The sequence below is a fragment of the Vicugna pacos genome, chromosome 34, assembly GCF_048564905.1.
Source record: "Vicugna pacos chromosome 34, VicPac4, whole genome shotgun sequence".
Classification (NCBI taxonomy): Eukaryota; Metazoa; Chordata; class Mammalia; order Artiodactyla; family Camelidae; genus Vicugna; species Vicugna pacos.
Genome location: NC_133020.1, coordinates 16,974,526 through 16,989,565, shown reverse-complemented (window position 1 = coordinate 16,989,565; position 15,040 = coordinate 16,974,526). Strand labels below are relative to the sequence as shown.

General features: G+C 43.1%; 1 protein-coding gene and 1 long non-coding RNA gene across 2 annotated transcripts; one reads left to right on the top strand and one right to left on the bottom strand.

The window, feature by feature from the left end:
- Window positions 1-247: 247 nt before the first annotated feature.
- NECAP1 (NECAP endocytosis associated 1) lies at window positions 248-11,702 on the bottom strand. The gene is made up of 8 exons (XM_006218391.4): window positions 11,581-11,702; window positions 6,605-6,705; window positions 6,345-6,449; window positions 5,567-5,648; window positions 4,696-4,804; window positions 4,419-4,602; window positions 2,264-2,366; window positions 248-1,944 (listed from the first exon to the last, which is right to left on the bottom strand). Exons 1-8 carry the CDS (start codon window positions 11,673-11,675, stop codon window positions 1,896-1,898), a joined length of 828 nt encoding a protein of 275 aa, XP_006218453.1. The 5' UTR covers window positions 11,676-11,702; the 3' UTR covers window positions 248-1,895.
- A 91-nt stretch (window positions 11,703-11,793) lies between these two features.
- On the top strand, window positions 11,794-13,023 carry LOC140691355 (uncharacterized). Its single transcript, XR_012066984.1, has 2 exons — window positions 11,794-11,854; window positions 12,441-13,023. It is a non-coding gene; the product is annotated as an uncharacterized lncRNA (long non-coding RNA).
- Window positions 13,024-15,040: the final 2,017 nt, after the last annotated feature.

The following is a 15,040-nucleotide window of genomic DNA, read 5'->3' as shown; positions in this document are numbered from 1 at the left end:
TAATTTGAAGCAAATGAAATTAACTGTACCAGCAAATGAATAATAAATACAAGTGCTCTCCACAAGGAGCACTCTGCGGGCCCAGAACCATGAGCACAGAGGTCTGACCTCTTAAAAGCTCTATTTCTTAAAACAGAGTAATAGATACAAAATGTCCTTTTATTGCCTACTGGCCCATCTCTATCGGGTCAATTAAATCCTTAAAAAAAGGTAATGAAACAGGTAAATTAAAAGATAAAAGAGACACTACCTTTTTTCATATTTTTAATTACCATTATTGCACCAATACAGCATACGCTTTATATACATATATCTTAAACTTCATTTTCAGTTTTTCAGCAATTCAAATACATAATATATTATCATCTTGAGAATACAAAGAACACAACATAGAGGAAGGCTGAGAAAATAGGTTCCCAGTAGTTAGTCACTAGTGATTCTACAGACTTTCCTTTTAGTGTTTTCTATTGGAATTTTTAAATGTCCTGCCATGGCTCTGTAAGAATAGAGCTGCCTGGAACGGGAAGCAACGGAAAAAAGAAAAATGGACCCAAAGTTAAAAAGAGTCAAGAAGGAAATCCAAGAGCGAGAGAATCTATTTTGAAACTAAACGTAAGGACTCCCTTCAGCCAGGGTGTACACATCCAAACACGAGCTAAGGGAAGAAATGGTGTCTTCCCATTTTACCCTCAAAATTCCCCATTAACAAACAAGATAGATGGTGCCCATTCACCTAGGAACGGGAACTCCTTCACAGCACTGTAAAAGGAATGGTGGGATGGGGGAAGGGAAAGTGGTGGGAGAGCAACTTGCCTCTGAGATGCCCTGGGTGTCAAAGCCATCATTTCGGTAAAACTTATCACAGCCAAAGCCATGGCTCTTCAGCTCCCTTCAGAAGTGACAATACATGTCATAGCAGCTTTCCACTGAGGAGCTAGTGGACTGAAAAAATAAACGTCCATGGAAAGGGGCCAGATACTCAGGCAGCAAGGCAATGTGGGTACCGAACAAGAGTTAAGTGCTTTCAACCTCTCTGCTCTACAAATCAGGTTAAAAATCCTAAACCCTTCAATGTTAGGTCAGATGATGCGGCTGTTACAACGTAACGCCGTGCTCCAAATGCAGCCGCCGGACGGAGTTGCAAGACTGTAAATGCTTCTCTGAATGTAACTGGGAAAACACAGACCCTCGAAGCCCCATCATCCGAGACCCCCGCTGATCAAAGATGGTGCATTATGCAGCAAACACAACCCTCTTATCGTAGGAAGAGACATGTAAGCACACGAGGGCAACGGGGCTGCACCCGCACCGGACGCTCCCCGAAGAGGATGAGCCTGAGGGTCGCCATACGGCAGAGACCCAGGAAACGGGTCTTTGTTCATCCCCGCCCCTATCAAAATTCTCAGGCTGTAAACACTGAGGTCTGTCCATGTTTAGAGTCTTGGGTTAATGGAAAAGAAGGTCTCAAGGTGTTTGTCTCCCCTGAAATCGCTAAACAGGGCTTCACAAAGAGGCACACAGGGTCATGAGATGATTCTGAAAATCAGGTAATGAATTTAAAGATGGAGAAGAATGTTACAGATGTTAGAGGTCATTCCCCCTCAAAGAGACCCTGGCCCTCCGAGCCCTGCGGTCAGCCACAAGCGCGATAAGACCTGCTCTTCCCCCGCCTTGACAGTGAGCAGGAGGTAAGAAATGCTTTCTCGGCTGTACAGCGGAGGATGATTGTAAGGGAGGGACACAAACCGGCCTGAACGCAATGGAGCAGCTGTGACAAAGATTGTCCAGTAATTTTGGCTCTGGGGAGGGAAGGGGTTCCTAACTTCCCTCACAGATTGGCGCCCTCAGGTCATCTCTGTTCTTCAAGTCTGTCCTTAATGTCCTGTGGCTGCTTTTCAGAACTGGACCCAGTTGGATGGCTGTGGCGCCTGGCTTGGAACAGAGCTGCAAGGCAGGAGAACAGAGAGAAGGCCAAAGGCGTATCAGGACAGGAACGCTGTTCCTTCAGGTTTGCGGGAAATCTCTGTTCAGAATCCCTGAAACTACACCTCACAGCAGCTGCTCACCCGGGCCTGAGACACCCATCAGGCTTCTCCCTGCAGCCTGCTGATCCCCCGGCGCTCCTCCACCTCCTCACCCAGGATTCCTACCGAAGGCTCCAAATGCCCTGCGAGTGCTCTGCTTCCCCATGCCAGAGATTGCACCTGGCCGCACGCAGACCCCGTTCGTGGCTGGGAGCAGGCTGGCTCCCCTGTGCTAATACCTGGGTGCGGTGCTGAAGTCCCCCCACAGGTCGCTGCTTGCGGAAACTGGAGCTGCTGCTGGTGCTGTGACGGGAGCAGGAGAATCCAAGTCTAAAAGGATATCTGAACACGAGGTGAGAAAAGGAAAAAGAAAAGGGGAAACATTACAAAAATTCTAGAAATGAAAACTTACATTCACACAAAAATCTGTACATAAATGTTCACAGCAGCTTTATCTATAATAGCCAAGAACTAGAAACACCCCAGACATTCTTCCACGGGGGATGACTGAAGGCACCGCGGTACACCCACGCGTGGAGCAGCACTCAGCAGTCAACGGGAGCGAGCTGCTGATACACACAACTCGAGAGTCTCAAGGGACTCAGGCTGTGGAAAAAGTCAACCCCAGAGGTTATGCGCCGCGTGACTTCATTTACAGAACAGCCCTGAAGGGACAAAATTAGAGATGGGGAACAGACTAGTGACTGAGCAGCAAGGGTTAGGGACTGGGGGTGGGGGGACGGGGCTGGGGAGGTATGGTTACAAAAAGGTGACCAGGGACCCTTGCAGTGGTGGAGCTGTTCAGCATCCTCACCAAGGGGACAGGGGCGGATCCAGGAACCCACACACGACAGAACTGCAGAGAACAGCAGCTGACCCTTGAACGACACGGGTTTGAACTGTGGGGGTCCGCTATATATGGGTTTTTTCCGGTAAACACGCAGTACAGTATGGCATGATCTGTGGCTGGCTGACCCTGCAGATGTCAGCTGTGAAGTCAGACACAGATTTTCGACTGCACGGTGGGGGTCAGTGCGCCTAAACCCTGCGTTGTTCGAGGGTCAGCTGTAAATACACATACACACAAATGAGAATACACAGAGATGACGAAATCTAAGTGAGACCAGTGAACGGTATCAGTGTCAGTTTCCTAGCAGGGCTATTCGATCACAGTTTTGCAAAATGGTCCCACTGAGGGTAACGAGGTAAAAGGTACGTGGGATTTCTTTGTACTATTTTTTTTTACAACTGCATGTGAATCTACAATTACCTCAAAATAAAAGGTTTAATTAAAAAAATGTAAATAAATAAATCTTAGATATGCTCCTCAGTGCCTTCTGGCAGCACTTACAAAAGAAGTAGACTGTAACCACTTACAGCTCAAAAATTCCAGAAAGAGAAAGCTGGCTCTCAGCCATCAATTATAAATGACTAATGATATAATTTAAACCTTAAGTTACATTAAATTAAATTATAGTTAATTAATTAAAGATAAAAGGCAAAACTCCTAGATTCTAACGCTTGATTCTCTAATCTTAGGAAAATTCCCTCCCAAGTCCTAGGTTTGCATTCTTTAAGTGGAAATAACTTTATCTATTCTTTTATCCCCCCAGACAGTAAGGAAAAATGAAAATGTTCTCGTAAATCAGATGCTGTCTCACTTCCTCTCGACTGCCCCTGGGGAGAAATGGGAAGGATGAAGAAACAACACGTGCTGAATGGCTTCTGCCTCACAAGCCCTGTGCTCGGTGCCGTCACCTCATTCCACCCTCACGGTCCTGGGGTGGTTTTACGTCTCCTGCTTGCAGGCAAGGATGTGGAGACTCACAGATCTTAAACGATGTTACCAAACACATTCAGACATAAAGTAGCAGCACCAGGACCACAATCTTGGTCCGCCTGACTCTCAGGCCTCCTAGCATTTCAGCAAGGCACACAAAGGACACAGCCTTCTTACTAACTACCCAATTCCTGCCAGAGAACCCACCAGGAACCACGACTCTCGGCTCCCTAGGAAAGCTTTAACCCCTCGCTAGAGGCTGCCAAAATCACCTGTCAGGACAAAGTGCCCATTTATAGCAAAACCACAACACTTTCCTTGGCAAATGGGTGCTACCCAATTAAAACCCAAGATATGATTTCTCAAAGTTAAAGCACTAGAGAGGAGGGAGGGCCTAGCTCAGTGGTAGAGACAAGATCCTGGGTTCAATCCCCAGTACCTCCATAGACAAACAGAGAGAGAGAGAGACAGACAGTCAAGATAAATAGTTAAATAGACAGATAAACAGTTAGAAAAATAAATAAATAGATAAATAAGTAAATACTTAATTACCAACCCCCCAAAAAACAAAATGAAAAATGGTAAAGTTTTTAAAAAGCCCTGGAGAGACTCACCTGCATCGCTACCTCCATGAGTAGATTTCGGAATGGGTGGTGGAGTCACATGATTGCTGATAGCAACTGAGGACGACGGTGGGGGAATGGTGACTCTGCCTCCTGGTGGGGGCGGCAGTAAGCTTAGACCCCCGGTCCCTGAAGTCTTGGGCTTAGAAGCACCTCCTTTCTTGGTTGTAATGTTCTACAAAAGAAAAAAAGGAGGAGAGTGAGAGAAAGCAAAAGAGAAGTCATCGGCTTACGGAAATACAAGGACAGGTGGGGGAACCACACTCACCCCGATACTCAACTTGATGGTCTGGCCTTCCTTGAAGCCCAGATCCAGCTTGGGACGAGCATCCATTTCCTGAGACTCTTTGGAAATCTCAGATTCCTGCTTTACCCACCTTCAGTAAAAGAGAATGTTATTTTAATTGGGATTCCCTGAAAATAGGGTCTGACAAATTTGAATGTAGCTAATTTATGTGAAACATGATTCCAGAAAGCAGAGAAAGGGAACATGAAACATGAGAAAAGAAAGCAAGAAAGAGGGCAACCGGGGCTCAACACCACGAGGAACCACACGAGACGCAGGTTAAACCTGCCCCTCCAAGAGGGCACCGAGCCACAAGTCCCCACCCCTGCACTTGAGGGCTGACCCCGAGGTGCCGTTAACTCCTCGGTCCTTCCAGGCTGCCCCCTCGCTAACTGGGGGCCTTCCACGATGTCAGAAAGTCCTGAGGCAGAAGCACAGAGGCACGCCTGCCCGAGGTGGGAGGCCAAAATCAAACGGGCTGAAGAAATGCCGCAAGGGGCACAGGACGCGTCAGCCGCCCAGGCACAAGATGCACAGAGCTCCCCACACAGCTCACGCGCAGCCCTGCGGTACTGCCGCGCCCCCCTCTGCCCCCTAGAAGCAAGGGCCCGTCTCCAGAGGAAGAAACAAAGGCATCATCTCCAACGGCTGCACAGGGATCAGAAACACACCCCAGCTACAAGGAAAGGATGGGTACAAAGACAGTGCCAGAAAACAGTGGAGGGGAAGATCTATGTCCGTGACGAACTAGTTTATCAAATAAAGAAGCCAGGAGGTAAGAGAGCGCCCACTCAACTGAGCAGCAGCAGTCCCAAAACACTTAACCTGGCAACTAAGGACCAGTGTCACTCACTTGAAGTGATCTTGCAAAGAGACGTTAAAGTCGAAGGCATCGCCCCGGTCTGAGAAGCCAATGCCAATGAAGGCACTTCGCCCTGTGAGAAAGACAGGAATCCTCAGAGCAGGAAGCACCCAGCAGCACACTCTGCCCAACGAAAACACAGCGGTCACCCTAGCCGGATCAAGTCCGTGAGTGCGACGCGCTGTCTCACAGACCGGGGGTCCGCAAACTGCCGACAGCCCGCGGGCCAAACGCTGCCACAGCTTGTTTTTGTCAATCAAGTTTTACTGGAGCACAAACACACCACTGCGTTCACGCGTTCGTTATCCACGGCAGCTTTTGCCCTAGAGCAAAAGAACTGAGTAGGTGCAATAGCGACCATTCGGCCCACGAAACCTGAAATATTTATTATCTGTGTCTTCACAGAAAAAGTTTGCCAACCTCTGACACAGACTATGGAGAAAAGATACTGATCACCATAAACACAGGTGATTTAAGACAGTCCCAGCAAACATCACCACAAACAATCAGCAGGCAGTATGTGTCAATTCTTTGGTTAGATATACATTTTGATTTATTTATATCTATCTTTAATACCACATTTTGAACTTGTATTCATATCTATTATAAACAACATGTTAATCCTTCCCCCTTAGCAACTATAGTTAAATTTAAAGAAAAGGGAGAAAATTTAGTAAAGAGAAATGGCATAAATGCATGGGGATGCACCTTCACTGAAATGCTTGAACTACTTCCTTAGGCTCATCCCACTCAAGTCCCTGATCCTTACCAGTACCATCCTGGATCCGGATTACAAAGTAGCGGCTGGAATCTGTCACTGTCTCCACGGCAATGCCAGGATACTGTTCTACTGGTGCCTGAGCAAAGAGCTCCCCTGACAGGTAAGAAAAAGACTTCTGTGAGCAAAGGAAGCAAAACTCTGAAACTCGGTTAACAAGTATTTCCCCTCTAGTCCCCAGTTTGAAGGTGCTTTGAAAGGAACACCAAACCAACACCTTAATATGTTAGAGGGTCAGCAGCACAAGTTACCTGAAACTCTATCCTCGAGTTTGATGTAAGCAATCTTCCCTTTTGAAGTGATTCGGAGGCGGCCAGTCCAATCAGGCTGGTCTAATTTCCAGTCAGATGCCCTAGGGTAGGAAAATGGGAAGCCTCAGGCCTCAGATCCACATCTTTAATACACTAAAAACCTACCCATAATCATTTGCCATGTTTCTAATTCCCTGTTCCTGATCGTTACTCCTTCTACCTATTAAGTAATCAAAAAGAGTAGCCCACGACCCCCTCTACACAGATGCCTCACGTTACATACAGTCCAAAGCACAGAGAAGAAATGTTACCACTTGAGGATTCTGAAGTCCAATAAGCATCAATAAAAAGATGTAAAAGTACAAATGAAAGCAATTAAAAGTGTATCATAATGACACTATTTTCATACTGCAGATGGTAATTTACATAATAGTGTTTTACTGATCAAGGAACAACGAAGTCCACTAAATGAAATACGCTGGGTAACAGAAGCCTTCCCAAAGCCCTGAACATTTTACCTTTCACTGAATTCAACCAGTATTTACAGAGTGTGCATTAAGCTGCAGGCACTGTTCCAGGTGCTTGGGATACATGAGGGAACAAAATAAAGCCCTCATGAAGCTTACATTCTAACAGAAGATAGATAATTAAAAAAAATAAGTGAATTAATATTTAAGACAGTGGTAAGCGTTTAAAAAGAAAATGCAGAGGCAGAACAGGGCGATGCGGAAGGCAGTGGGAGGGCGAATAGGCTGCGGCACTCAAGAGGGTGGTCAGGGGAGGCTTATTTACAGGGGGAAATGTGAGCAAAAATGTGAAGGAAGTGAGGGTTACCCGTGTAGATCTCTGGGGGGAAGCATTCCAGGTGTAGGAAACAGCAAGTGCAAAGAAAGGAGGCCATGGTGATTAAAGTGACAGATGAGGTGGGGGAGTAGCTGATCACGCAGAGCCTTGGAGGCCACTGGAAGGACTCTGGCTTTTACTCTGAGTGAAAGAGGAGGCTTTACAGGTTGAAGCAGGGTGTGACCTGACCTCCCTTTTATTTAAAAGGATTACTTTGCTGCGAATAGAAGGGGTGTAGGAATGTGCTGAAGCAGGGGGATTAGTTAAGAGTAATCTAGGAGACTCATGGTGGTGACCAGGAAGACAGAGTAGCAGAAGTGGCTGGACTGTGGATATATTTAAAGTAAAGGCAGCAGGATTTTCTAACAGATTGGATGTGAGGCAGAAGAGAGAGAGAAATCAGAGATTAAGTCAAGGATGACTCCAAGGTTTCTAGCTTGAACAGAGCAGTTGCCGATAATTGAGATGAGGAAGGCTACAGGTAGAACATGTCTGGGAAGAAAGACTGGGAGTTCAGTTTCGGATACGCTGAGTCTGATATGTGTAACCGAGTATGCATTTGAATATATGACTGGAATGCAGGAAAGACATGTGGACTAGTGATACAAATGTCCATGGAAACATTACAAAACTGAATGCTTAAAATTTGTGTTATAAGTGAATTTGAATGAAACCTAAGACATTATTTAAGACATTATTTAACCTAAGACATTATGACCAATTTTACAAAACACTGCACTTGTGATACTGTTTTGCCAGCAGTGTGGAAAAGGGAGGGCAAAGTAAAAGTTACTGACAACTCATCCCTTGGGAACCTGAAGACTAATACTTGCAGGTTAGGAAGGTAACAGTAAAAGTACACCAAAATTTTAAAAAGCTGAACAAGATGGAAGGCAAAAGGTGAAAAGGATGAAATGAAAATTTTAATTAGCACAGGTTCTGAATAGGATTTATAAGATAAATCTTTGTCATGCCCTTCTCTCTTGATGCCCTGCCTCACAGACCTTCAATACCTGAATCTGATCCAGACGAGAGCGCCCTAGAGGTCCCTGTGTATTAGATTTTTTAAATGAGCTGTTACTTATTCCACTATACCACCACCAGCTAGACAGAGTGTAAATGGTCTACTGAAAATATTAGGAACAAGCCTGCCTAGATGTGTTTCTCTGGACAGGTTCCTTGGCTTATTTGTATATCTAGTGGCCAATGTGTAACAAATTCTCAGTAGGTGAATGGATGCTCATGGTAGCAGTTTCCCTCCATCCTGAGCCTTAATTCCTCTCCCACACCCCAGACCTAGCCTGAGGAAATCTTGGTTTTACTGGTCTTCAAAACTGACCTCAGAAATTTTCATCTACTTGGCAATAAATTCTTACAGCCGTCGTATGAAATAGGCATGAAAGACCTAACACCTCTCTCCAGATGAAGAAAAGGACAACAGCACAGTAAGGAATGATCCCTAACTTCAAAGTCCAGCATTCTGTTCATTACATTAAAACACACTATTGAGTTTAATACTGATTTAGCTGGGGAAGCAGGTAATAATGAATTTAAAAAAACAGTTTTACAGATTGGGAAACCATTTTCTAACCACTTATAAGTTTGGCATCAACCTAAATTTTCCTTCCGTAAGTCTGGTCACTGAGAGTCTGGGAAGCAACAGCTTACATACACTAGGAGAATCAAAGTCAGTTACTCCCTCTGAGCTTATTAGTCACTCAAAGAAAGCATTTCTCTCTCCTGCTTCTTATAAAGTTGAGTTTTTCCTTTAATGGCAGCCTGGAGTGTAAATCATGCTCATAATATAAAATGGGTTCTGGTAAACAACAGAATAGACGACACAGACGAAAACACAGAAAAGTACTATTTGTCAAGCATCTATTATGTGCCAGGAATTATGCCCATTCTGGTAAAAATTAAGTGAGAGGATCCTGCAAAGTTAGTAACAGTATATCCATTTTTATACATGAGGAAACTAAAGTTCAAAAGAGTTAAGTAACTTGCCAAAAGTAACCCAGCAAATCAAGGAGAATCACAACTCAAACTCAGTTCTGCTCTCTTCAAGTGAAGAGTGGCTGATGTAAAACTCCTTTGATAGCATAAGATGCCAATAATAAGCATGAAAAACACAGAATGGTAACAAGAAAAAGAGGAAAATTAAGAAATCACTTTGATGGCTCAGTGCAGTTACTGACACAAGGATAAAGGTTGTGGATAAACCCGGAAGTGAAGGTAGAGGCTGTAGATGGGTAAGAGAAAAAGGTCTTTTAAATAGCCTGAAGTGGGGCTGGGTCCAGCTCAGCTGTAGAGTGGGGGGCTCAGCATGCACAATTCCTGAGTTCAATCCCCTGTACATTCATTAAAAAAAAAATGAATGAAGTAGAAGAAAAAGAACAGAATGCCACTTCAATGTGTATCATATCCCTTAGGATGTCTTAGCTCCTAAAGTTGGACGTCATGAGCTATTTTTTACCTTATTTAACAGTTCAATCAGTGCTAATTGTTATAATTAAGTGTAATCTACTAATTTCTTCTTTCAGTCAACATTTACAGAGGCCTCATTATGTGCCAGAAACTGCTAGACCCTGGGAATACAAAGTTTAAAAAGACCTCAAGGTGTTCAGAGTCCAGTCTGAAGGCACGGGAGACCAAACAATCTATTACAACGCGGAAGGAGCAGCACCGGGATAGAGACAGGCACAGGTGCTACGGAAGCGCACGGAGACCACACCTAAGCCAGGATGGAAGATCCAGGAGGGCTTCCCAAGGAAGGAGATGTCTCAGCTGACTCACACATATTAGTACCTGCGACTACCATCCAAAAATATGTAGATTCCTATTCATCATCAATTTGGGAATCCGATGGAAAGCCTGAAATTAGGACTACCTCTGTGCCAAAGGGTACAACCCCCAGGGTCTAGTGCACAGGTCAGTAAGCACAGAGATACTGATTCATGATGAAGGAACCTCTAGTAAGGAGGCAAAATAATGGACATAAGGAAAGGATACCTTTTCAGAGAAGGTAACAATAAATGCCAAGAGGAAAATCATGATGGTGATGTGAGTCAGAGAAATAAAAACAGTATCTTATATTTATATACTGCTTTACTCTTTCCTAAATTCTTTATAGGAAATTCATTTTAAATTCTTTTTCACACTTATTACATGATTTTAATAACCCCTCCAAAAACTTCTACAGGATACACAGCTAGAGCAGGTTTTATTATCAACTTTTTTTTCGTATTTTACAGATGAGAAAACTTAGGCTTGGAGAGGTTAAGAAATTAGTCCCAAATCATATAGCTGTTAAGTTGCCAGGGCTCATGATCGTATTTTTAAACAGGTAACCCACTGAGTTATGTTAACTCTTTGGACTGCATGACTTCACAACTTCCTACAGCATCCAAAGACCCTCACAGTCATGGGATTACAAGGTGGTTTGTTAACCCTACAAAGAAAATGCTGCGTTAACTCTAGAAGCAAAGGCTATAGGAGAAGTTAAGAGAGAAGGGAGGCAGCAAATACTACAGAGCCACAGAGAAAAGGCACTGAAAAGTAACGGACTGGACAAGCGTTGGAAAACTTAGGATCTTAACCTTTGCTCACTGGCAAAAGAGCTGAAGGGAAAACCATACGATGGAAGACGATATTTGGTGGCAAGACTGAACAGCACAAAAGAAAAATGAGCTCATCCCGAGAGGAGCCAAGAACACAATGATTACCCACAGATGCGCACGGGGTCTTGGAAGCGTGTGTGAGACGGCGAGGGAAGGAAGGGGAGATGAGGGTGACAAGCTGAAGGACGCAGGGAAGAGCGAAACGAAAGGTGACCGGCGGTGGAGCTGGCAAGACTGGACGTGAATGATGGGGAGCAGATGGGGAACCTAGAGGGTCCGGGGGAGGAGGAGTGGGAGGACGCAGGAGGGTAATTTTTTTTGTTAAGCGGAGGAAACAAGGATGATGGCAGTCCAGAATCGGGGAAGAGCAGACCAGGGCGATAATAATCCAGGTGGGGAGGCTAGCAAGGTGACAACCCAGAGCTGGCAGTGGCAGGGACAGGCAGCGTGCTACCCGAGGAGGGAAGTGTCATCCCCGACCGGCACGCGTGCGCCGTAGTGCCTCGGAGTCAGTACCTGTAACCGCGGTTGGAGGCCCGGGGCGGAATCCGGTAGACGCTGACGTCGGGCTTCACACACAGCACAGACTCGTACTCCAGCTCGGCCGCCATCTTGGCTCTGCTCTCAGCGCCGCCGGGGGCGGGGCGTCGGGACGGGGGCGGGCGTGGGGGCGGGGCGTCGCGTTACGCAACAACTTCCGCTGACGCTACTTCCGCGCGAGTTGAGCTTGGTTCCTGAGATTAAGCTCCGGTGGCGCGGCTTGAGGGAGCCATGTTGAAATCTGGAAACGGTGAGATTGCGCGACTCACCATCTTGGGTAATGGCAGGGATGCCCTCCAACTGCGTGATTCACGTTAAGGAAATCTCCATCCTGGAGAAGTGATGAGGAAACGCGCCATCTTGCTCCGCGGCAGGTGCGCGCGGTCCTTTGGGAGGACGACGACCATCTTGAAGTCTGGCGAATTTTTTTCTTCTAAGAGTCATTTCTTAACCCTAGTTTCCCAGCAGAAAAGGGGTACCCATCCGTCGGCAAACCCAAACTGACTACGTACAGGAAGTGTATGACCCAGTTGTAAACGTGGATTTTTACCTTCCAGAGTCTAAACGTCAAAAATGCCCAGCCTGATTCATCGCCTTATAATAGCATCTTTTTATCTAGGAGTTTCCAGAACGGTACCTGTTGAAATAATCTGCCACACTTTCAGTGTGTATTCTGGTTAACTTTTTGGAAATTTTGACCATGTTAAACTGTAAATGGGATCTACTCAATTCCTAACCAATTGGGAAAGCATTTATTTTAATAGCTGTTACTTGCTTCCAGTTCTATAATAATAATAAATCCTACTGAACTCTCTCCATAAATATGTTCCTTGTAGGCTCCAAATGTGAATTTGCCACAACACTGTCACGTTAATGATTTGATTAGCACGGACAGCAACTGGAAAATCGAGATACGAAATGACAACAACAGTGGAGGACTTCACCACTTTTTTATGTTGACTAGTTGAAAACCTGTCTCTAGTTTGTCTACTCTGCATGACAAAGTGATATCTTAAGATTCAAAAGGATTTATAATATCTAGCCCTTGTAACGATATGGGCAATTAGATACTCTCATACACTATTGGCAGGATTGTAAATTTGTACATCATTTCGGAAGAGAAGTTTAGCAGAATTGATCAAAATTCTGTGCATCGTTACCTTCAATTTAGCAAATCCACTAATAGCTATTTTAGAGAAATTTTTATATGTGCAAGAAAATATATACAATAATTATTACATTGTAATAGTGAAAAAATGGAAACGACATGAATGTCTTATCAACAAACTGGTTAATGGCTTATCCATTAGGATAGGATGCTTTAAGATAGTAAATAAGTAAGTATAGATATATAGATACTAAGGTCATAGAAAAGGATTCAAGATTTTTTTTTAAAATAAACTTTCACTTAAAATTTCAGTAATCCTGAACTGCTTATGGTTTCCTGGATAGTCCATGTTCTTCATAGTCTTCATACCTTTCATGCATTAAACCTTCTACCTTAAACATTCTACCCTATCCTGTCAGTTTGGCAAACTAATTAATATGGTCACATAATCAGCTCAGATAATAACCTCTTGTGGCTTTGTTGAGTGCTTTAGATGAACTTTCTCTAATGCTTCCACTTGCTTGCTTCTGTTACACCTTTTTGTTTTACCTAATGCGTTATTCTTCTTCAAATATCTCCCACTAAATCATAAGCTCCATAAAGGCAGGAACTTTTCTTTTTTAGCACCCAGCATGAGGCCCTTCACATAGTAGGCAATAATAATTGTTGAATAATACAAAATTTCTATTTCAGTCTGATCATTGAACTTGGGCATTTCCCCAAATCCCCCAATTTCAGGACCCTACGTATACTTTGCAAAAAACTTCAGAGTTTAAAAGTGTATAAAATGAAAAGTGAAATTTCCACATCTCTATATTATTAACAATTTTATGCCATATATACTTACATATTATGTATTTGAAACTACAATTAGAACACAACACAGCTAGTAGAATGGCTTAAAAGAAAACTTGATAACGACAAAATGCTGTCAAGAATGTGGAGCAACTTTCATACGTTGCTAGTGGGGAATTAAAAGGGCACAACCATTTTGGAAAACAAAGCTTTTATTTTCTTAAAAGTTAAACACACGTTTATCATATGACCCAGCATTTTACTCCAAGATATTTAGCCAAGAGAAAGTAAAATATATGTTCACAGAAAGACATACATGCAAATGTTCATAGCAGTTTTGTAAATTGTAAATGGTCAAAACCAAGAAACTGCACTAAATGTCAATCAATAGGTGAGCTGATAAACAAACTGTGGTGTATCCCTGTAATAGAACACTGTCATACTGACATACGACAGTAGTAAGATGAACAGTATAGCAGTGGAGAGGGTCAAATACGAATACTCAGGGATGGCAGTTTAAAAAATTAAACTAGTAATACCCACAATGATATGGATAGATCTCAAAAACATTATACTGAACAAGAACAACAAAAAGTCAGGCCCAAAAGAATATACTCTGTATGACTCCATGTATATGAAATTCTTAAAAAGACTAATCTGCAGTAACAGAAATTAAGTGGTTGCCTGATGCCAAAGAGGATGAAGAATTTAATAGAAAGAGATACAAGGCCATCTGAGGGAAGAGTGAGTGATGGAAATATCCTATATCTTGATTTTGGTGTTGGTTACACAAAGTGTGTATATTAGTCAAGGCTCAAGAAAATGCGTACTCAAAAGGCATGCATTTTATCATATGAGTTAATAACTAAATAAAATTTATATTAAAAATTTTAGAGTCCACCACCCTGCTCCTTAGGATCCACCTTCCTTTCATTCTTCATTGACTTAACTACTGTAAACAATTTTTTGTATATTCTTTCTGTCATTTTCTATGCATTATGCATTTGTAAGTATGGGTGTATATGTGAGTCTATGAATTTTCACAAATGTCATCATATTATACAGCCTGTGCACATTTTGCCTTTTACTTAACAATACATCAAGACACCTTTTTATGTCAGTACATGTAGGTAGACCTCAAACTTTTTAACAATTTATACATTCCATTGAAAGACTACCTAGAACCTTTTCCAACTACCTGTAAATTAAATTAATGAGATTTACTTCAGAAGAATCAGTCAATCATTAGAAGATAATAGAAGTGTAGGAACTTTAATTTAGGAGAATCCTTTAGACATTACTTAGTAGTTTTTTTCAAGTCTTTTTGAAAAATCATTACCCACAGTAAGGGCATATTTTATATTAGAACCCAGTGTACCCATATATACACAAATAAGTATCACTGAAAAAAAAAAGTTTTCCAAAATGACACCCTCACTAAAAGTGATGGCAATTTATAGTTTTTATTATGTTCTTATTCTATTTTATGTTGTTCTCAACACACAAAATTGATTTTAAGACCCACGAATGCAT

Coding starts and splice junctions, on each gene's coding strand:
- NECAP1 (XM_006218391.4), bottom strand. CDS start 11,675: ATGGCGGCCGAGCTGGAGTACGAGTCTGTGCTGTGTGTGAAGCCCGAC. Junction 6,450..6,604: donor ACTCGAGGATAGAGTTTCAG/GTAACTTGTGCT, acceptor CTTACCTGTCAG/GGGAGCTCTTTGCTCAGGCA. Junction 5,649..6,344: donor CCGGATCCAGGATGGTACTG/GTAAGGATCAGG, acceptor TCTTTCTCACAG/GGCGAAGTGCCTTCATTGGC.